Raw genomic sequence first — 23,378 nt, 5'->3', positions numbered from 1 at the left:
CAAGAAAATTCAGGCAAGATTTGTCCTAAAGACATTGGGCCTCATGGCAGCAGCGATCATACTAGTCCCCCTGGCTCATTTTCATATGAGGATTCTTCAGTGGTTGCTTTTCACCCAATGGTCATTTCTACAACTTCCAATGTCTCACATGATTATGATTACACAGACATGCAAAGACCAGCTTGCTTGATGGATGGTTTCCCCATCAGTACCCTAGGGCAGACCATTTGTTCTTCCTCCTCCAGTAGTCACGGTGACCACGGATGCCTCCCTGATCGGGTGGGGGCACTTTCAGGGCAGAACAGTCCAAGGCACATGGCAACCCCACGAGCACCATCTGCATATCAATGTCTTGAAGATGAGAGCTGTGCTTTTAGCATTGCAAACTCTTCAGAACTCTCTTCCCACCGGGACCATTGCAATTCAGACAGACAATATGTCGGTAGTGTGGTACATCAACAAGCAGGGCGGAACCAAGTCCTACCCCCTATGTCGAGAAGCACTCAGACTCTGGCAATGGGCGATCTCTTCCCAGCGATTTCTGATAGCAACGCACATCCCTGGGAAGTCCAACGTTCTAGCGGACAGGCTGAGCAGAGCAATTCTCATGCCTCACGAGTGGTCTCTCAATCAGACAGTGGTGGACCAAATCTTCTGCAAATGGGGTCAGCCTTGCTGCGACCTTTTCGCCAACCCCTTCAGCAGCAAGTGCGACAGTTTCTTTTCTCTCCTCCCTCTTCCCGGATACCCTCCCAGAGACGCTCTCTAATCCACGATTGGCCTCAGGGACGACTTTATGCATTCCCTCCATTTCCCCTGATTCCCAAACTAATACAGAAAGCTACCGCGCTGGGATGCAAGATGATCCTCATTGCCCCCTACTGGTCTCAACAAATTTGGTTTCCGTTCCTGCATCATCACCTTATGGAGCAGCCCTGGACCCAGTACCAGACCTCCTGATCCATCAGTCGGGCGGGCTGCACTAATCCCTGCAGTCTCTCAACCTCACTGCTTGGTTGCTCCACTTCCAACCTTAGCCAGGCTTCCGGACATTTTCCAATCGGTGCGTGAAATCATCTGATCTTCGCACAAATCTGCCACCAGAAAAACTTATGCTAGTAAGTGGAAATGTTTCTCTTGCTGGGCAGAGTCTAAAAACATAAATCCCTTTTCTGGCCCGGTCCACCATGTTTTAGCGTTCTTAGCGGAACTTTTTCAGGCTGGGTCCTGTTTTGCCACTATTAGAGTTCAGTTAGCCGCAATTTCAAATTTTCATACAGGCCTATCTGAAACTTGTATCATGTCCCATAAGCTTTGCAATGCTTTTCTCAAAGGGACTACTTTGCTCAGGCCCCCAGTAAGAGATCCCCCGCCTCCGTTTGATCTTAGCTTCCCTAATATTGCCCCCCTTTGAACCCGCAGCTTCGTGTTCCTTAGTTTCTTTCTTGGAAAACCCTCTTTCTTGTGGCAGTTACCTCAGCCAGAAGCCCTTTGTGTTCACCCTCCTTATTTAGTTTTCCATAATGATAGAGTTTCGCTCAGGACTAATCCCTCCTTCCTTCCTAAGGTACCTTCTGAGAGTAATCTGAATCAGTCCATTGATCTTCCGGTCTTCTTCCCAAATTATTCCAACAAAGCTGAACATAAATTACATCAGTTGGATGTTTATAGACAATTACGTTTCTACTTGCACAGGACTAAACAAATTAGAAAATTAGATCAGCTCTTCTTGTCCTATGCTGAAGGTAAACAAGGTCTACCAGTGTCTAAAGTAACTCTATCTAGGTGGTTGACTTATATTACTTTGATTTATCAATTGAGGAATAAACAGCTTCCTGCTAAACCAAAAGGCCACTCTACTAGGGCTTTAGCTACTTCTGTAGCTTTTCAGGCAAGATTACCAATGGAAGCCATTTGTGCGGCAGCTACATGGGCCACTCCCCATACATTTATTTCTCATTATAAATTGGATGTGGCCTCTAGGAGCAGAGCTGCTTTTGGTTCCACTGTGCTGAAGAGTCTGTTCCAATGAGCCACCCAGGACTGAGGTGCTAGGGACGCTGTCCCAACCAGCAAGAATGAAGGAGAGATAGACAACTTAACATTAAGAAGTTATGTACCTACCATATAACGTTCCATGTTAGTGGTCTTCTCGCCTTATTTTTTGCATCCCACCCCCCCCGTCCCCCTATCCTAATAGACTAAGAAGAGTTGCCCTCTGAGTTCCTTTTAGCTGGCTGGGTCTTGTCTGGTTTGTTCCCTCAACCTTTTAGCTCTGTAGCTAAACATATGCTGTTAGGACAGGTGTCCTTATATTTGTCTGTAGTTAGGTCTACCAAACGAGATCTGGGGATCTAGCGCCAGGCATTGTGGGATGTGGGGAGGCCTCGAGCGGATAAATAGCTCTAGAGCTTTTGAAGGTGACCAAGTCGGAGCCGAGGCAAGAAGAAGACAACTAACATGGAACGTTATGGTAGGTACATAACTTCTTATTACAGCCTATGCTTTATACATAGCATACCTCATAGAATATTGAGCTAGAAGCTATGGGTAGGGAAGTGGCTGCTGTTTTGTTTGCTACTCAGAAATAGCAAGTGAGGATCTTGGATGCACAAGATAGTAATCACTTGCAGGTTGGTTCACAGTAAACAGAGTTGAGCCATACTAAACAGCAGCGTAGGTATGCTGACTTTGGCAAGGTGGGAGAGGCCCAAAGAAAAACTTTTAGAAAACATCGCAAAAGGAGTAGCTTAATGAGCGGCAGGGGTGGGGTTAAAAATGAGGAAACAAACCTTTGTGTAATGCAGAGTGGCAAAATAGAACAACTTATTGTTGTCTTCATAAAAGGTGACAAGGAAAGTTAAGGAGAAAACATGAAGTGTTAAAAAATACATCAGGATAGTACAGTGTAATATCTGATAAATTAGACAAGGTAGTCTCAATAGCTGATGTTCAGAGTACTGAAAGATTCAAAAGCTATTGGCTCCTATACATATATTTTATAAAGCAGGTAAAAACTAAGGGAGGTGGGGTAGTGTTTGTTAAACATGATGGAATTTTTAAGAGTGAAGTTAGATGTAATGTAGAGGTATTCCTGTCTATTTTTTTTACCAGAGTATGAGGATGTAGTCTATACCAAGCAAAAATAAATGTTAATGATGGTGTAGTTGATACAAGTTGGTGAATACCAGAACATGTTCTGAGCAAACTGTTCAAACTGTAGATAGCCAGAGTGGTGTGACTGAAATGATTTCACCTCAGAACTTTGAAGGAAAGGAATGTAAGTAGAAGCACCTCTTATAACCACAGTATTCAGTAAGTTGCATTAGGATGGGGTCACATGAATGGTGTAAACTTTAAACATTTCAAGCCACTCTGTTCTAAAAAATTATAATGGGGGGGTCACACTTCAGGACTGGAGGAAGGCAGGTGTGTCTCCATTTTCTCATTGTTTATGGCATTTGAAAATCACTTAAAGAATGTAACTGTTGAGTATTCTAAGACCACTGGGGCTCAGGACCTAAGACTGCAGGGAGTCTCTTATTTTTTGACTAGTTAACCAAAGTAATAAAGAAAGAGTGCTAGATGTGATCTGCAGAGATTTTTTAATTGTGCTTGACAGAATCCTGCAGAAAAGATTAATGTGCAAGTTAGCATAGCTTCAGTGGGTCCCCTGAATGAGGTCTTGGATTAAAAATTGGATAAAGAAAACACAGAAGGCAGTAAAATGGTGAAGAAAGGATGTTACAAATGTACAAAAGAACAAATTTCTGGAAACAGCCATATTTAGTATCCCTGCAGATTGTTTGAGGTAGGACTGGAGAGAGAAAAGGTAACTTAGCTGCAGGTGACAGACATAGGTAATGGGACTCGTTTCTGTAAGTAGTCCTATTGACTGTCAAAGGGGCTTTGAGTGGGACTGGAGAGAGAAGGTAACCTGATAACAGGTAACATAAGTAGGCAACACAGGTTGATACAGTTAGTGGAATGGGTATGATAAGGGTTTTTGTAACATTCTGAAAATAGATAGAGACTTACTGCAAGGAAGTGCAAAATAGTGCACCTTTGTTCATAGGTTTATACTAGGCTATCTGCCCTAAGGCATTTATAAGCCTAGCCCAAAGTTATGTGGCTTACGCCACCCCTTATGTTAGAAATAATGTGCCCATTAGTTTGTTGTGCCTCTGTCCAGCAGTGACACAGAGATGATTCCCGGGGTAAACCTACGATCTCCCATCCACCGGTCAAGATTTCTCTTGAACAGAGCCAGCTAGGTGCTCTGCCTCACATGGACCGGGATTTTATTCCACAGCATGGGGAAGTCTCTGGGTGATAAATCTATCCCTCCAGCACGTCCTATTTATATCCGTGCTAAGGTTTAAGTCACTTGCTCTAGTGGTTCTGGTGGATTTGGATTTTTTGAGGTGGAGCATGTCCATTAATTCCGGGTTGGTCATGGCCTTGTATGTCAGGCACAGGTCACCTCTGAGCAGACGGTATGCAACTGAATAGAGTTGGAGTTTCTTCAGTCTGGCAGTATATGACAGGTTTTGGAGTCCCTTTATCCTTTTGGTGAGGAACTTTTGTGGTCTCTCCAATTGCTGCAGCTGTCGGGTGAGATACATCCCGAATGGGGCATTGTACTCGATCATTGGTCTGATAAGTGAAGAGTACAGGGGAACAATGACCTCACTTTATCTGGATGTGAATCCCTTCATGATCAGATGGGCAGTGTAGAGGTCTTTCGAACCACTTTAGCAACGTGAGTGTCAAACGAGAGGCCACTGTCAACCTGGGTACCCAGGTCCCTGATAACCTCTTCTGTGCTTAGTGGGTTGCCACCTATATGGTAGCTTGGGGTTACCTTGTTTTTCCCGAAGGGTATGACTATACACTTTTTTGCGTTTAACTTCAGGCCATGGCTCTGGCACCAGCTATCAGTTTCCGTGAGACCCCTCTGAAGGATGTCTGTGTCCGATGTACTATCCACTATGGCACCCAGTTTGCAGTCATCCAAACTTTGTCAGCCATAGTCCTCCTATGTTTGCCTGTACTTCTGAGAAGTAGATGCCGAACAATAGGGGCCAAGGACTGAGCCCTGTGGGACACCACTTGTAACTGGCTTGGAGTCTGACATGGCTCCAGCAACTCTAACCCTGTGGGTTCTGTCCTTTAGCCAGTTTGCAACCCATCATGTGACATATGGGTTTACATTTAAGCTGGTAAGTTTCTCTATGATACCCGAGTGGGGTATTGTGTCGAAAGCTTTGCAAGGTCAAGGTAGGCTGTATGGACTGCCTTTCCCTCATCAATGGCCTTGGTAACTGTTTCGAAGAAGTCGACCAAGTTCAAAAGGCAAGATCTGCCCTTGACAAAGCCAAACTGGGTTGGGTCCAAGGTCTGCAAGTCCCCTATGTCCTTGTTTATGAGTTCCAATATGATCCTCTCCATAGCTTTGCAGACCAGGCTTGTTAAGCTTATGGGGCGGTAATTACCAGGGTCTGTAGAGGCACCGCCTTTGTGGAGTGGGACCACAGTTGCCGTCGCCACTCCTTGGGCACATATCCTGTGGTAAGGCTAAGATTAAACAGCTGCCTTATGTGCGGGTTTAGTTCTTCATTGAGTTCATGTAGCACACAGCCGGGGACACCATCCGGTCCCATTGATGCTGTGTTTTAGCTTTAGAGAGCAGCTTTCACTTGCGCATTTGAGATGTCTGGGAGGCTACACTCTGTTGGGATAGTTATCTCTCCTTTTGGGGGGGAGAGGGGGGTGAAGTTTGCGCTGAACCTGTCTGCCAATATGTTGGCAATGTCTGTGGGTTCAGTGATTTTTGTATCATTTTGGACTAATTCTGAGCATATCTGGGAGTTTCTACCCAGGTTTCTGACATAGCTGAAGAAGGCCTTATGATTGTCTTTTGTATCTATGGCAATTTTTTTCTCAAAGTTGGCCTTGGATGATTTTATGAGGGATCATAGTTTCTTGCTAGTACTGATCAAAGATGCCTTCCCTTTTTGGGATTTTGCTCTATCATGTAATAGCTTTCTCCTCTTATTGTAAAGTTTGTTTATGGCTGGGGTCCACCAGACTGGACGTTTGCCCTTGGTGGAAAGAGTCTTGGTTTTATTTGGGATTTTCTGATCCATGCAGTCCTGAAGGTGTTCATAGAAGGCATTTGTAAGGGCTTCTGCAGCTTGGGTTGTGGTTTCCATTGGCTCGGTAAGTAGGATAACAGAAATACAGTGGAAGACTCGATAGTGAGCAAAGCAAAACGTGAAAACTTGTGTTATGTTAGATGTTCTAAGTCTGCACGTGTCAGTGAAGGCAAGACTGTAGGTTAGGTGGAAGATTTGAAGGTGTATTGAGAGGTAGTGCCTGTACAAACTAGGAATTCCTTCCTGTCTGCTGATTGTTGTTAAATGCATATTTCAAGTACTCTGCTTCTGCAAGGACCTTAGTAAGCTGAAGCTGGGACAGTAAAGCCAACAAAAATGGTGCAGGTGTTGTACCACAACATATGAAGAGAGACTTAACTTGTTCATTTTGCAACCTCTAATGTCATTATTCCTCTAAAAAGATATTTATTTAAATGCAGATGCACAAACAGTGCTTTGTATGTTGCATTTAATTTGAATTTTTAAGCATTTCAGTTGTTAAAATCACATTTACTTGTATAATTACTTTTAACAGGACTGGTGCCACTCAGGAAATAGTGCCCACTGGCATGTTTGACACCTTTTTCCATTGAGGTGCCTCTGATTGGCTGCTGGGAAGTAATTCATTGTGCCAAAGGTACTGAAGCATTGAAGTAGGTTTACCTACGAGCCATTGAATAACCTTTTTTCAGTTCACTGTTTATTCAGAAGTAAATGTTGGAAATGGTGAGCCGAAAAAACAAACACAAAAAAAAGTTTCTAAGATGGAAAGCACCTCTGTACCCCTCACCCCCCATGCTATATACAAACTCCACAGTCTTAATGGAGAAAAGGGACCCCCCTTAAAGTACACTGCATAATATATAGAGGTGGCACACTGATCAGCTTAAAATTTTCAAAAAGAACCCCATCATCAAAAATATGAAGCAACGACTAGTGGGATGGCCATTAATAAGTGCACTAAAAAATGAGAAGAAAGAAGTCATTGACAAACTTCTTATTACCTTAGTTGAATCAAGATTCAAGAAGGCACGATGTTTCAGGGGAAGATTGCTTTTATTTATGTTTCAGAGTTTGAGGAATGGAGAATAAGTTAAAGTGGTTGGTGATGTAAGGCTGGCTCTCCCATACATACACACACTTATAAATCAGAGCTGTAGCAGTAGAGTCGTAGAATATACAAGGTAACTCGATTCAGTGGACATTTATGCCTTGCCGGTACCCACCCTTGTATCTTGACATTTTAATAGTTTGAAAGTTTATGAGCTGTCATTAAATGATCACTTAATGAAATATTGTAAATTGAGAAAGTTTTTATGGATGCAGCATGTTATATTAGGTTGCTATGTTATATGTTGCTTGGGGTCTATATTATATGCTCGAAGTTTTAAAACTTTGATGCTCATATAATCAGTCGTATACGAGCGAAGTTTTAAAACTTTGAACATATAAAAAATAAATAAAAACAAATACAACCTACCTGAATGCTCTGAGCAGGGGGGCAAGCCCCCCTGCACCCCCCACTACTTAAATATACAAACTCTCACACTACAGTGAAGTGAGATCGCTGTAGAGAATGTTTCCCCTTTACTTCACTGTAGTGTGATCTCGGAGTTGGTATATTTAAGTAGCAGGGGGGCTTGCCCCCCTGTTCAGAGTGTTCAGGTAGGTTGTTTTTGTTTTTATTTATTTATATGTTCAGAGTTTTAAAACTTTGCTCATAGATGGTCAGTTATATGTGTGTCAAAGTTTTAAAACTTTGAGCATGTAATGTAGACCCGTTGCTACCTTTGAAACAACAAAAACAGTTTGCCAGCTTACAAGCTCTCATTAAGTGTTAGTTAAATGACAGCTTGTAAAGTATCTTATGTTCCATATGCTGATTGGTTCCTTCCCCTACATGTTGCTGTCTGGGCAGCTGACAACTTCATTCCACCTTTCCTACAGCTTTATTGTAAATGGTATGAGACTGCCTTTCTGCTGTATCTGTGGGATTAAAGAATTCCTTAGATGTGAATCATATCTGGGAGAGTGTAGGAAGAAGGTAGGTGTCTGTAAATAAGGAATTGCTCCCTGCCTGTGTGGGTAAAGAAAAAGAAAGACATATGTATGGCGTAACACACAGGGCCTGAAGTTGATCAGTGACTTGAGCACTGGTAGAGCTGGACAGGGCAGCTTAAGCCAGTTCACCCATCCTGGGGTTTTGTGAATGGGGGTAGGGCAGTAGTTCTGGTTGGCTGATTCCTCCTGTGCAAGTGGAGGCTTGTATTTTCACAGTGGTCTTAGGGCTGTGGAATTTGGGTTTTTAGGCAGTTCCAAGCCGATATTAGCTCTTTGCGTGTGTGTGCATGTGTGTGCACGTGTCAGAGAGACCTTGTACATGCCATGGGGAAGAGTGTAAGATGGCCCCATCTTTGACACCGCACAGGGTGAAAGAAGACTTGTAGCAAAGCTTGATGGCTAGCAGGAAGGAAGAAAATTGCACTTTATGTATTACTTTGGTATGATAATGCTGTGACATAGTAGGCCAGGCAGTCTTTTTATCTGCTCAGATGTTCTTGTGTTTGTATATGAAAGATTTTGGTACTGTGTGTAGGATATATATAGAGAAAAGCTAATATTTTCTTTTTGGTGTTTTGCCACTTAGCAATTTTGCATTCTATGCACTGGACAACCAGAATCTGAGGCAGCTGTGGGACTGGAACAAACACAACTTGACAATTAAACAAGGGAGGCTCTTCTTTCATTATAACCCTAAACTCTGCTTGGCAGAGATTCACAAGATGGAAGAAGTAACTGGAGCAAAGGGACGTCAAGAAAGAAATGATATAGCTTTAAAGACCAATGGTGACCAGGCCTCATGTAAGAATGACAAAAGTTAATTTTTTGAACACTAGCATTTTGTTTTCATTATAGTGAAATTATTTAAGAATGTGCACTTTCCTGCTAAGTGGTCTGTAAACTGGCATTCAGTTGTATTAAGTGTTATGCAGTTGACTTAAGAGGCATGCATGGTAAAGTAGCTAATGTTTTAAGTATCTTATTTAGTGTAGTTTACTGTCTAGGTCCTCTTGTAACCATCCATCCATTCATAAATGCACTGTACCAGGTAGGACCTTATATTCCTGCTCCCCCCCATGGATAGCTAGTAGAAAGGGACTTTTTACAGTTTCTTCCTTGAATGAGATATATAAACTGTTCTTAAGGGGTTAAGTTCAGTAGAGCTTGGATTAAACTATCATTTCGGGGGTTGTGTTGTGGTGCTTTCAATATGTTGGCCCAAAAATAAAGTGTTTTTCTTAATGTATTTTATTAATTTTGGATTTTGTACAATGGACAGATAGTATTTATTTGAAGTATGTTTTGGTTTCACTTTCCTGTTGTCATCTCGTTTCCATGAGATGAAAAGCATAGCCTCCTACAGCTGGTCTGGCCTTTTCTTTCTAACTTCCAAGGGGAGGGAAAGCTGTTACTAGATGTTCAGGTGATATTGTACTTGAAGGCCTCACCTTGCATTTCACGTAGAAGTGGGCGTGTCACGAATGATGGACGACCAGGTCTGCATATGTAATGAGACATGATTGACATGGCATTCAAACAATGCAAACGAATGGACATTTTTTTGGCTAAAAATAAAAGCGCACTCTTGAAGATTTTCAGTTGCTTGTTAAATTCCAAAGTGTTTCAGATATAAGAATAATAGCTTTTTTGCTAAAATAAAAGCCCACTCTTTTTAGAATTTTACTTGGTTGGTAAGTGATTCAAATACAGAAATAATAGCTTTAATTGACTAATAAAGGGAACTTAAAAAAAAAAAAAAAAAAAAAAAAAAAAAAAGACAGTTGCCATTTTCATATCCCCCTCCCCGACAAGGACACACCTGCCCAAATAAGGGGACTGCCTAGCCTAAAGGAAAACTGGTGGTAACCCTAGGTCAGGACAAGATTAAGAAGTGAGCTTATATACAAAAAAACATATCTCCCGATTAAATCATTAGCTTAAAAAGTGACCATGTAGTTTACCGTTTAATTTAAAAGAAATTATACTTTGCAGACGGCCAGATGCAGGAACAAAACAAAGTTTCTGAAATATGTCTTTTATTTAATAAATATGCATTTCTTTGGTTTATATTAAAGTAAGAAACAAACAATTGTTCTCGAAGACAACACAAGACACGTACTAAAAGCCGGGCACTGTATTAGGATTCTTCGAGGGAATACATATTCATTAAGTGCCCGATTACGAAACAGCATGGGGTGGGTCATGGGCAGGGCTTGCCACTTTGCATCTGGTGAGACCCTCAAGTAAAATATCGCCGATGTTCACCCCCCCAGCCTAGCTGTCCTGAAACTCATTGGTTCCCATTGTTGTAGCCAATGATAGTTTAATCCAAGCTCTACTGAACTTAACCCCTTAAGAACAGTTTATATATCTCAAGCTTTTTTTTTTTTTTTTTTTTTTTTTTTTTTTTTTTTTTTTTTGAGGCAGTCCCTGCAGTGCCAAGTTGATAAAGAATAGGGTGTCAGAATTTGTAATTGTAGGCTGTTCATAATGTCTGAAAGTTTTTTGTGTGACTAAGTGCACAATCAGTATGTTCCATACTGAATGTTTATTTAATTTCTTGAAATTGTTACTGAAGTTAATTGTGTAAAGTATGCATGTTCTGACTTTTTACAGTGGGTAAGGGAAAACTACATAATGCCCATGCTCACTTCCAGGTCTGCGCTGTTCTGGGATGTTTGCTAAGTATGGAGCATCCACCATGTAAATTGACAGAAAATATGCAGCAGATAAATGTAGTAAAAACAAATAAACCATGTTTGAAACACATGTGATAGCCAGCAGCTGAAAAACAAGATGTATTTTTTTTAACTTTGTGAGAAAACAGGGCTAGGTGAATGAGAAGGGATGGGGATGTAGTAGGGAAATGTGCTTTACTTGCAGTGATATATGTCTGCATTTAGAAATAAGAACTTTGTCTCCTGTATAAAATGATGACTGGTTATCCAGCCAGTATTTAGATCAGAAAGAGCTAGATGTACTCTTTATGCTTTAACATGGTGTTTGTAACTGTCCCATGTGAGTAGAAGACCCAGTGGAAGACATCTTATCTGAAGCATTTGGTAAAACCTGCAGTCAGAAACTATGGGAGGATAGCAACAAGTAATGTTTGATAGGAGGTTGTTGATCATCATACGGATCAGTGCTCATATAGGTTTATGCTGCAGGCGGGCATCCAGCCTAGCCAAACTTTGATATATTTGACACCCAGGGCTGCCACTTCCATGCTACAGTCATTATAGGGGCATGTAATATCAAGGGAAGAAGTCCCTCTGTCACCTTCTTGCATTGCATTTTTTTTACAGCATAAAGTATTTGGTTGTCTGTTCATTGTTACGATCCCAGGCAACATCCAAGGATGCAGTAAATACTCAGTTTGAGATGCTTTATTTTTCCTTTTATTTATTTTTGTGTAATGTTCAGATTGCTTGATTAACTTTGTGAACTAGAGACAATTTTGAGGCTTTTTCATTCGTAGGAAAGATACCACAAATATTCTTGTGACACGCAGTTGATAAAGAATTTCATCTTCATTGCCTTCTGCTTTGGGCCTTCGCATAAAGTGTCTGACCTTTCTTTGTGTGCTTTGTTTAATAGCAAAGCACTTTGTGAAAAGCATGAACCTTAGGTCCCTTCTTATATCATAAAAAATAAAACAAAACTGTCTGCTTTGGGATAAGGGGTAGCTTTTTCTTTCTCTGAGGGAGAAGCATCTCAAGTGTGGGGATCTGGAGAATCTGAATGACATAAGTAGGTGGATAAGAACTTGCCTGTGGAAGGTTCCACAGGTGAAGTGCTTGAAGGGTATTGGCTTTGTAGAGGCACAACATTTTCAGTCCTTGGCCTTGATATCTCAGTATCCCCATTGTTGATGCCCTCCTGGATACTAACAGTGTTACTTGGCATGTCTGTGTCTCCAGGTCTGTCAAGATTTTAATGCTGTATCCCATGCAGATAAGTCTCCAGGCTTCTTCAGATGAACATTGAGATCTGAAGTAGGAGATTCATTTGTCTGCAACCTGTGGGTTATGGATCCGATATCGGATCCGAACCGGCATGGTTTTCCAGCTATGGATCCGAGCTCTCAGCTCCTCCCCTCACCCATAATGCCCTGCTCTCCCTACATGACCTCAGATCTAGTTTGCCGCGCTGGTGACCAGATTGGTTTCTTGAGCTCTACAGCTAAGTGTTTTATTCAGCTATTTCTAGTGCTAAAATTTAACTTTTTTTTGACAGTTTTGTGTGAAAGTTTAGGTTTCCCTTTTTGTAGCTAAAGTTGTTTAGTTTTATTATCCTTTTTATATTTTAGTTTCCCTCCCCTCGCTGGTGCGTAGTGTGTGTTTGGGCCTGTGTTTGTTTGACTAGTTTACTTTTACTTTTTTAGATTAGTTTAAGTAAAAGCTAGGCTCTTAGGATGTCTGAACAACCTAAGGCTATTTTTTCGAAGTGCTCCGAGTGTGGCCATAAGCTTTCCCCTGCTGATGGCCACACTCGGTGCGTTCGATGCCTTGGGGTTGAGCACCTCACTTCTGGATGTTCCATTTGTGCAGGGTTCAACCCCAGGGCATTGAAGGAGTGGAGGTCGAAGCTGGTCCTAACGGGACTTTTGCCCCCGGACTCGTCTCCGGCTACTGCTCCTTCGGGGGGTACCGTGTCTACGGTTCCCTCCTCTCCGGCTCCCCCTCCTCCTCCTGGGACTCAACCTCCCTGTAGTGGTTTGGAGGAGAGGGAAGCTAGAAAGAAGGACCGGAGGGAGAAGCACCATAAGCGGCGGGCCGAGACCTCTGTTTCGGCCCCGCCTGCCAAGCGGGCTTCTCCTCCGGCCTCCTTGTCTGCTGGTTCTCCCCCTCCTCGGCTCCGGTCGCCTGTGTGCTTTTCGCCGGGACCTGAGGAGGAGGAGACCCGATCTCCGTCGAGGCTATCCAGGAGGCACTCGAGGCCTACCTCGGTAGCCTCGTCGAGATCGACTTACAGTTTATCGGATGCTGATCTGGACTGGATGATGAGAAGGTTCATCCAGGCCCAGATGCAGATGGGAGTGCTCTTGCCTCCCCCCCCCCCCCCTCTGGGGGGGAGCTCGACCCCTTTCTTTAAACCTATAGCTCCTTCTCCGACCCGCTACCCGGGTTCGGAGCAGTTGGAGCCGAGCAGCTTCGGAGCCGGGGGTGAGTCGGCGCCGATAGTACTCTGTACTTTGGATCCGACCCTGCCCTCGAGTGCTTCGGATCCGACCTCTCGGAGCCTGGATCCGAGCTTCGGATCCGGGGGGATCAGTGCTCCTTTGGCGCCATCTGTGTCGGAGCGCACTGTCCCCTCGGATCCGAGTGCTTCGGTGCTGGCTCCGATCCACTCTTCGGATCCCAGGGGGAGCCGATTATCGGATCCTTTGGTCGAGGTCGGCTCCCCCTCTGCTTTTGATGTAGTGGAGAGGGCCCTGTTGAGGGTTTCCGGACCCCCGGCACTTGCTTCGGCTTCGTCCCGCGCTCCATCTGCACTGGGCCAGGCTTCCACCATCCGGCCATTGGGACAGCCCGTTCCTTTGCCCCAAGTTGTTCCCTTGGAACAGGTCACAGTTTGCGAGGAGTCCTCTGACAGCCCCCCGGAGGATGCCCCCCGCAAACATACGTGCAAAAGGAGGCACATAGACTCCCCCGAGTCTCTCACTGAAGACACTGACTTGGAGGAAGGGGAAGGCTCCCCAAGATCACCCCCTGAGGATGTCTCCTTTGGAGACATCATGGAAATGCTTCGCATAAGGGGGGGGTGGTCTGCCCCCAAGTCTTCCTCGGACGAGTCCGTGTTCTTGGAGGCATTTGAAGCGGGCCCGTCTACCTCTTGGGTGTCCCCTCCTGCCGACCCCCTGGTGGACCTGATTACCACCAGGGCGTGGAAGGAACCGGACACCGTGGAGCCAATTCCAAAAAGGCCCGACCGTATACTTAGTCCCCCGGCTGACCGTGCCTTTTGGAGTAAGGGGCCTCCGGTAGATGCCATGTTGACGGCGGCAGCCACCAAGAGGGAACTTGCCCAGGAGAGTCCCTCAGTCCATCCCCCGAGCAAGGAGTCTCGGCTGATGGACCGCTTGGGGAAGCGGATGTTTAGTTCAGCGACCTTTTCAGTAAGGGCGTTGAACTACCTGGCACATGTGATTAGGATGCAGCGCGATCTCATCAAGGAATACGCTGCATCCCCCCCAGAGTCCATGTCGGAGGAGGACAAAGTGTTGCACTCCACCCGTATGGCCACTCTCAGGTCTGTCACTAATACCTCTATGCGGTTACTGTCCCATGCTACGGAAGGTGCCGCTAGAGCCGCAGGGGCAGGCCTAGTTACCAGACGTCAGGCCTGGCTCCGTCATTGCGATTTCACGGAGCTCTTCAAGGCGTCATTTGCGAACGCCCCCTTCGATGGTTCTGCCCTCTTTGGCAAAACTGTTCGTGATACCTTGACCCAGAGCTAAGGACGGGAAGACGCTGTCTGCCGTCGGAATCCGCTTCTCTGTGCCCCAGAGGCCCTATTCTAGGAACCAAAAGGGCCAGAAGAAGATGTGGTTCCGGAAGTCGCAGCAATCCCAACCCGCTCCGGACAACCAGTCCTTCCGTGGCAGAGGAGGACAGGGAGGACGCCGCCCCAGTGGCAGAGTGGCTTTCAGGAACTTCGGGTCCAGAGAACCTTTCTCTGAACGGCCCGCGCAGCAGCCCTGAAGGGTTGCCCGGCTGCTCCACTCTGGAGGCAGTCGGGGGACATTTTTCGGAGCACCTAGCGGCATGGGAGTCCATAACATCAGACCACTGGGTCCTCCAAATCATATCCAGAGGATACCGTATCCCATTTCGTCACATGCCAAAATTGAAGTCCCTCCCCGACGTTCCACCCGGTCAGTGGGAGGCCGCTTTGGCAGAAATTGGCCATCTGCTAAAGAAAAGAGCCATCCAGCCCGTCCCCCCAGATCGGATCAGGGTTCTACTCCAGGTTCTTTTAGTGCCAAAAGACGGGGGATCTAAGACCAATTTTAGACCTTTCACTCTTGAACCTGGCAGTTCCCAAGGAGAAGTTCCGAATGGTTACGTTGCAGTCTATTCTCCCCCTTCTGGGAGAAAATCACTGGATGTGCTCCATAGACCTCAAGGATGCGTACTACCATATACTAATGGACAGGCGCTCCAGGAGGTTTCTCCGCTTCCGGCTGGGAGCCAGTCACTACCAATTCCTGGTCCTTCCCTTTGGTCTCACCACAGCCCCCAGGGTGTTCACCAAAGTATTAGCAGTGGTAGCGGCCCACCTGAGGCTTCAGGGGGTGCAGGTCTTCCCTTACCTGGACGACTGGCTTCTCACCGCTCCAACAAGGCATCTACTATTATTGGCGCAAGATTCCTTTCTCCATCTAGCTCCCCGTTTGGGCATCACAATAAATACAGAAAAATCCAACCTAGCACCCACGCAGTTCATAGATTTTATAGGTGCCAGGTTAGACACGAGACGGTTAAGAGCCTTCCTCACTGCGGACAGAATTCAGAATCTGCAGCTCCAGGTGCGGGCCATTCTCCACTCCAGCTCAGTTCCGGCGGAGTTGGTCCTGAGGGCTCTAGGGTCCATGGCGGCAGCGATAGCTCTTCTTCCTCTCGCCAGGTTCAATATGCGCATCCTTCAGTGGACACTCCTAGTTCAGTGGTCGTATCTTGCTCTTCCTATGCATCATCCCATTGCGATCAGCAAGGCTTGCAAGCGGTCCCTCCTGTGGTGGCTCCACTCTCCAGATCTCCACGGAGGCCGCCCCTTTTGTGCTTCTCCCCCTCTCGCCACGGTGACCACGGACGCCTCCCGCCTCGGGTGGGGGGGGGCGTTTTGCAGGCCGGACGGTCCAAGGCACGTGGAATGATTCAGAGACCTTACTGCATATCAACGTTCTAGAGATGAGAGCAGTGCTCTTAGCGTTGCTAGCACTTCAGGCCTTTCTTCCCTTGGGAACTATTGCGATTCAGTCGGACAACATGTCTGTCGTCTGGTATATCAACAAGCAAGGAGGAACCAGGTCTTACCCTCTTTGTCGAGGAGCCATGAGAGTGTGGGAATGGGCAATCTCCACCAACCGCTTTCTCATAGCAACGCATATTCCGGGTCGGTCCAACATCCTTGCGGACAAACTCAGTCGCACCATTCTCTACCCTTACGAGTGGTCTCTCAATGCTCAGGTAGCGAAACGCATCTTCGCACGGTGGGGAACTCCTTGTTGCGATCTTTTTGCGTCTCCCTCAAACACCAAGTGCGACAGTTTTTTCGCTCTAATACCTCCTCTCGGAGATACCTCAAGAGACGCTCTGGTGCATGCTTGGCCACCCGGTCTTCTTTATGCTTACCCCCCTTTGCCTCTGATGCTCCGTTCTTCAGAAAGCCACTCGGTTGGGGTGCAGAATGATTCTCATTACCCCATTTTGGCCTTGACAGATCTGGTTCCCTTTCCTAAGGTCTCACTCAGTGAATCCTCCTTGGATTCTAGATCCCATTCCGGATCTGATATCTCACCCATCCCACTTTTCAGCCCCGAATCTGGACAACCTGAAGCTGACTGCTTGGCTGCTTCAGTTCCACTCCTGATCAGGACTCCCGGTATTTCGTCTCCAGTTAAGGCCATCCTGGTGGCGGCTCATAAACCATCCACCAGGAAAGTTTACCGCAGTAAGTGGAAATGGTTCTCCATGTGGGCGGAGCGGCAGGGTCTAAACCCCTTCACAGTTCCCCTTCCTCTGGTGCTTGACTTCTTAACCACTCTTTTTAATGATGGTGCCAGCAGTTCCACGGTCAAAGTGCAACTTGCGGCAATTTCTCATTATCATATTGGTCACGACTCCAGTCCACTGATGTCTGCCAAATTGTGTAAGATTTTCCTAAAAGGTATTTTTTCTTTTCAGGCCCCCCTGTAAAGCAAGTGGTTCCTCCTTGGGACCTTTCATTGGTCCTTCAGGCCTTGACCGCTCCCCCCTTCGAACCTGCGGCGACGGTAGATCTGAAATTTTTATCTTTCAAGATGGACTTTTTCGTAGCCATTACCTCGGCCAAGAGAGTTTCAGAACTTCAAGCCTTATCAGCCAAGCCTCCTTACTTGGTCTTTCATCCGGACCTTGTATACCTCAGGACCAACCCGTCCTTTCTTCCTAAGGTAGCTTCTGAAGCAAATATTAATCAGTCCATTAACCTCCCTGTTTTCTTTCCCAAATATCAAAACAAGGGTGAATACAAGCTTCATTCCTTAGATGTTCACAGGCAACTTAGATTTTATCTAAACAGGACAGCTGGTCATAGGCAATCCAACCAGTTGTTTATTTCCTTTGCTAAATTCAATTTGGGCAAGCCAATTTCCAAAGTCTCATTATCACGCTGGATTTCGCAGTGCATCTTATTGGCTTATCAAGCTTCTGAAAGGCCGCCGAGGGAGTACATGCCCATTCAACCCGGTCAGTTTCTACCTCGGCGGCCTTTAAGGCTAGGATTCCTCTGGATGATATTTGTTCAGCAGCCACTTGGGCTTCATCTCATACCTTTATTTCCCACTACAAGTTGGATATTACATCTAGAGGTAGAGCATCCTTTGGCTCCGCGGTGCTCCGGAATATCCTTCCATGATGGCCGCCCAAGATTCAGGTAGCTGGGGACTCTGTCCCACAGGTTGCAGTCAAATGAATCTCCTACTTCAGATTTAGAAGTTATGTACTCACCATAACTTTCCATCTGAGTAGGTGTATTCATTTGTCTGCAACCATCCCGCCCTCCGATCCCCCTGACCTTTTCAGTTTCCTGCATATTATGTGTTACCTTTTCCAGGGTATTTATATTGTTGGCAAACTCGATCTGAGGTCATGTAGGGAGAGCAGGGCATTATGGGTGAGGGGAGGAGCTGAGAGCTCGGATCCATAGCTGGAAAACCATGCCGGTTCGGATCCGATATCGGATCCATAACCCACAGGTTGCAGACAAATGAATACACCTACTCAGATGGAACGTTATGGTGAGTACATAACTTCTAATTCTTCCCTCACCCCTCTGACATTCTTCTTTTTGTGCATAAAACCTACAGGTTCTGTAAATGAAAACCTTTTTTGGGCAGAAAGTTAGGTCACCCAAATTGCGTCCAGTAGGCCTAATTCTTCTGGGGTAAGTTCTGCTGATGCCTCCCTCAGCCCGCTAAGGTTTGGCTGCAGACTGCTGGAGAATGTATGTCAGCAGTGACAGAGAATCCATACTCCAGTGTGGCCTGCAGATCCACTGTTTTTATGACAGCCTGTCCTATCACTCTAGCTATCCCTACAGCACTCCAAACGTGTATGGTCAAAGAGGAGGTGCATGCAGCTTAAGCCATCCAGATCCACCCATCACTTGGACATGAACCTAGTGAAGAGGAGTCTTTATCTTTAGTCTTCCTCTGCTCCTCTTCCTTCCTGGGCAGATGTACCCTTTAGGGAAGCCTTACATTTAAGGTAGTAAGAGCTAAATGAGGAGTTACTGCTGTCAGACTTTCAGATACTCTGCCTGGATATGTTAGTAATAGAAGACCCTGAGTGAGCTGCCCTTTGTCTTTTTATACATGTCCTCAGGAGCATCTCAGCATGCCTGACAGTCAACAGAAAATCTGTTTACGTTTACTGCATTAAAGATAATTTTAAGTATTAATACAAAAACTCAATGGCCAGTCATGCTGTCATTTCTCTGAGTGATGTTAGAGAATGTAATCTGGTGCTTGCTAGTAATCTCCCATGTAAAGGCAGAGTCCTTTTCTGGACAGGATTGGAAAGTCTGTACTTGTGGCATTAGGAAAGCTGACTACTGGAAGTATATGCTGCAATGTCATTGCATTAATTTGTGACATTAAACGGGTAGAGACGAGCAAAATGATCATTTGGTAGTACTGTTCTTAGGCTGTGCATCAGAGCTTGGATCATGGTCAAATGGGGCCTTAGTCAGGGTAATGGATTGTGTGCCCCCCAGCCATTCCAGTGTCAAATTACATGGCTAGTTCTCCACAGTTACCATAAACACTCTTCAAACCTGTCATATCTGGATTTAATTTAAAACCTTTATTTCAAATTTATAGCACAAACAACTGATAGCCATTTGCTAAACAAATAGTCTCACAGTGAAAACAGACTCTGCATTAACAGTAAACTTCTTTGCCCTTGCAACGCATATTCATTGAAATGGCATTGAAACCTACATTTTAAAAAAATTCATCTGGCCAGTGATGGATAAAGTTTACCCTTCAGCTGTTTTCAGACGATAGGCTTCTTGCACACATTTTTAGGACCATGCACACATGCATCATCATCTTATTTCGGCTGTTCCCATTAGGGGTCGCCATAGCGGATAATCTGTTTCCATTTCTTCCTGTCCTCTACATCTTGCTCTGTCACACCAACCACCTGCATGTCCTCTCTCACCACATCCATAACCCTTATCTTAGGCCTTCCTCTTTTCCTGTTACCTGGTAGCTTCATCCTTTGCATCTTTTTACCAATATACTCAGCATCCCTCCTCAGCACATGTCCAAACCAATGTAATCTTGCCTCTCTGGAATTGTCTTCAAACCTTCCAACCAAGGCTGACCCTCTAATATACTTATTCCTAATCCTGTCCACCCTTGTCACACCCAATGCAAATCTTAACATCTTTAACTCTGCCACATCCAGCTCAAACTCCTGCCTTTTTGTCAATGCCACTGTCTCCAACCCGTATAACATAGCTGGTCTCACTACCTTCTTGTAGACCTTCCCTTTCACTCTTACTGGTACTCTTCTGTCACAAATCACTCCTGACACTCTCTTCTCCACCCACTCCATCCGGCCTGTACTCTCTTCTTCACCTCTCTTCCACACTCAACGTTACTCTGAACTATTGATCCCAGGTATTTAAAGTCATCCACCTTCACCACCTCTACTCCTTGCATCCTCACCATTCCTCTATCCTCCCTCTCATTCACACACATATTCTGTCTTAGTCTTGCTGACCTTCATTCCGCTTCTCTCTAGAGCATATCTCCATCTCTCTAGGGTCTCCTCCACCTGTTCCCTACTCTCACTACAGATCACAGTGTCATCTGCAAACATCATAGTCTACGGGGACTCCTGTCTGATCTCGTCTGTCAACCTGTCCATCACCATTGCAAATAAGAAAGGGCTCAGAGCTGATCCTTGATGTAACCCCACCTCCACCTTAAATGCATTCGTCACTCCCACCGCAGACCTCACCACTGTCACACTACCCTCGTACATCTCCTGTACCACTCCTACATACTTCTCTGCCACTCCTAACTTCCTCATAAAATACCACAACTCCTCTCTAGGCACCCTGTCATATGCTTTCTCTAAGTCTACAAAAACACAATGCATCTCCTTCTGACCTTCTCTGTACTTCTCCATCAACACTCTCAGAGCAAACATCACATCTGTAGTGCTCTTTCCCGGCATGAAACCATACTGCTGATCACTAATCATCATGTCCCTTCTTAACCTAGCTTCCACTACTCTTTCCCATAAATTCATGCTGCGACTGATCAGTTTAATCCCTCTGTAGTTACTACAGCACTGCACATCACCCTTATTCTTAAAAATCGGTACCAAAACACTTTCTCCATTCCTCAGGCATCCTCTCACTTTCCAAAATTTCATTAAACAATCTGGTTAAAAACTCCACTACTGTTTCACCTAAACACCTCCATGCTTCCACAGCTATGTCACCTGGACCAACAGCCTTTTCATTCTTTATTCTCTTTGTAGCTATCCTTACTTCCTCCTTGCTAATCCATTGCACTTCATGATTCACTATCCGCACATCATCCAACCTTCTGTCATTCTCTTCATTCATCAGCCCCTCAAAGTACTCTTTCCATCTGCTCAACACACTCTACTCGCTTGTGATTGTTTGCCTTACTATCCTTTATCACCCTTACCTGCTGCACGTCTTTCCTAGCTCTGTCCCTCTGTCTAGCCAGTCAGTACAGGTCCTTTTCTCCCTCCTTAGTGTCCAGCCTTTCACACAACTCTTCATATGCCTTATCCTTTTCCACCTCTCTCTTTGCCATACACCTCATCTCCTTATACTCCTGTCTACTTTCTTCAGCTCTCTGACAGTCCCACTTCTTTGCCAACCTCTTTCTCTGTATACTCTCCTGTACTTCCTCATTTCACCACCATGTCTCCTTGTCATCCTTCCTCTGTCCAGATGTCATACCAAGCACCTTTCTAGCAGTCTCCCTTACTAGCTCTGCTGTAGTTACCCAGCTATTTGTTTAACTCTTCACTGCCAGCCAGTGCCTGTCTTAACTCATCCCTGAACTCCACCTCACAATTCCCCTTTTTCAATTTCTACCATTTGATCCTTGGTGCTGCCCTCACACTCCTTTTCATCACCAAGGCCATCATACAAACCACTATCCTATGCTGCCTAACTACACTTTCCCCGGTCACCACTTTACAGTCTCCAATCTCCTTCAAACTGGCCCTCTTACATAAGATATAATCCACCTGTGTGCATCTTCCTCCACTCTTATATGTCACCCTGTGTTCCTCCCTCTTGTTAAAATACGTATTCACCACAGCCATGTCCATCCTTTTTGCAAAATCCACTACCATCTGACGTTTTGCATTCCTTTGTTTAACACCATACCTACCCATCACTTCCTCATCCCATCTGTTCCCTTCACCAACATGCCCATTGAAATCTGCTCCAATCACCACTCTCTCACCTGTGGGTACAGTCATCACCACTTCATCCAACTCGCTCCAAAATTTTTCTTTCTCATGCGTTGCACACCCAACTTGTGGAGCATATGCACTAACAGCATTCGTCATTACACCATCAGTTTGCAGCTTCTTAAACATCATGGTCTCCGACACTCTCTTCACCTCCAAAACACTCTTAGCATACTGTTCCTTCAGGATAATGTCTACGCCATTTCTCCTCCCATCCATGCCATGATAAAACAATTTGAACCCACCTCCGATACACCTAGCCTTACTCCCCTTCCATCTGGTCTCTTGCACACACAATACCCCAACCTTCCTTCTGTTCATCATATCAGCTAGCGCTCTCCCCTGTACCAGTCATACTGCCAACATTCAAAGTTCCGACTCTCACTACCACAGTCCTAGACTTTCTCCTCTCTTTCTGCCTTCAGCCATGCCTTCCGCCTCTTCTCCTCCTTCGGCCAACCGTAGCCCAATTTCAGCCAGCACCTTGTTGGCCAACAATACTGGTGGCAGTTGTTGTTAACCCGGGCCTCGACCGATCCGGTTTGGAAATATTTACTGGTGTCTGCATGAATTATTTGGCTAAGTTTTATGCCGGATGCCCTTCCTGACGCAACCCTCCCCATTTATCCGGGCTTGGGACCGGCACAAAGAAATGCACTGGCTTGTGCATCCCCAGTGGATGGGTTCATGCATGTGTTCTTTAATTCACCTTCCTGATTGTATTAAATTATATTCCTTGTATAATACAGGACCACATGCTACATAGTGTTTTAAATTTATTGTGTTGAACGTTTTTCCAGTAAGCAATGAAACAAAATGTATGAACTAATAAAGACAAAACTACCCATTTCGGAGCATTTCAGCCATAAAAGGCCACTCAAACTTCTGTCATTGCAGTCCACCAGTACCAATTAATATGCACAGTCTCTGCAGAAGTAAAAGTCATCTGAATAATTCCACATACGAGATCTGTAACTAGTGAAGAGGTTACTGCTGCAAATAACTTTGCATTTCGGTGTTTCATCTACAAATTCAGCGCCAGCTGCCCTTGAAGAATTAATTGCTTATGTTACATTAAAATAAAATAGTTGGTAAGCTGAAAATATTCCAATGAGGAATGCTTGGCAAACCAGCAGCAAGTACATAATTACTAGGCATCTCATCCAAAGGAGGACACAGTCAGGAGTTCAGCACCCCATTTGCCCTTAAAGTGCATCACAGTATCAGCAATCCATCTACATGGTGTGGGAATAGAACTTACAGCCTTTTGCACCAAAAGCAAGTTTCCTACCTTTTGTGCTACTATCACTGATTTTATATGCTGTAGCACAAACATTGACTTCCGTTTGTTAAACAAAACAATTGCACAATGAAAACAGACCTAGTATGAGCAACTGCAGACTTCTCTTCCTTTAAAATT

At 45.1% G+C, this 23,378-nt stretch overlaps 1 protein-coding gene across 1 annotated transcript in view; it reads left to right on the top strand.

The window, feature by feature from the left end:
- INSR (insulin receptor) overlaps positions 1 to 23,378 on the top strand; it is a 1,335,646-nt gene that overhangs the window by 672,992 nt on the left and 639,276 nt on the right. The window contains exon 6 of the mRNA XM_044090750.1: positions 8,806 to 9,020. Coding sequence (XP_043946685.1) covers positions 8,806 to 9,020 — 215 coding nt within the window. The remainder of the gene's footprint in view (positions 1 to 8,805; positions 9,021 to 23,378) is intronic.

The sequence above is a fragment of the Protopterus annectens genome, chromosome 13.part0 (genome assembly GCF_019279795.1).
Source record: "Protopterus annectens isolate FY-2018-M chromosome 13.part0, PAN1.0, whole genome shotgun sequence".
Classification (NCBI taxonomy): domain Eukaryota; kingdom Metazoa; phylum Chordata; order Ceratodontiformes; family Protopteridae; genus Protopterus; species Protopterus annectens.
This window is presented reverse-complemented; position numbering and strand designations above follow the sequence as displayed.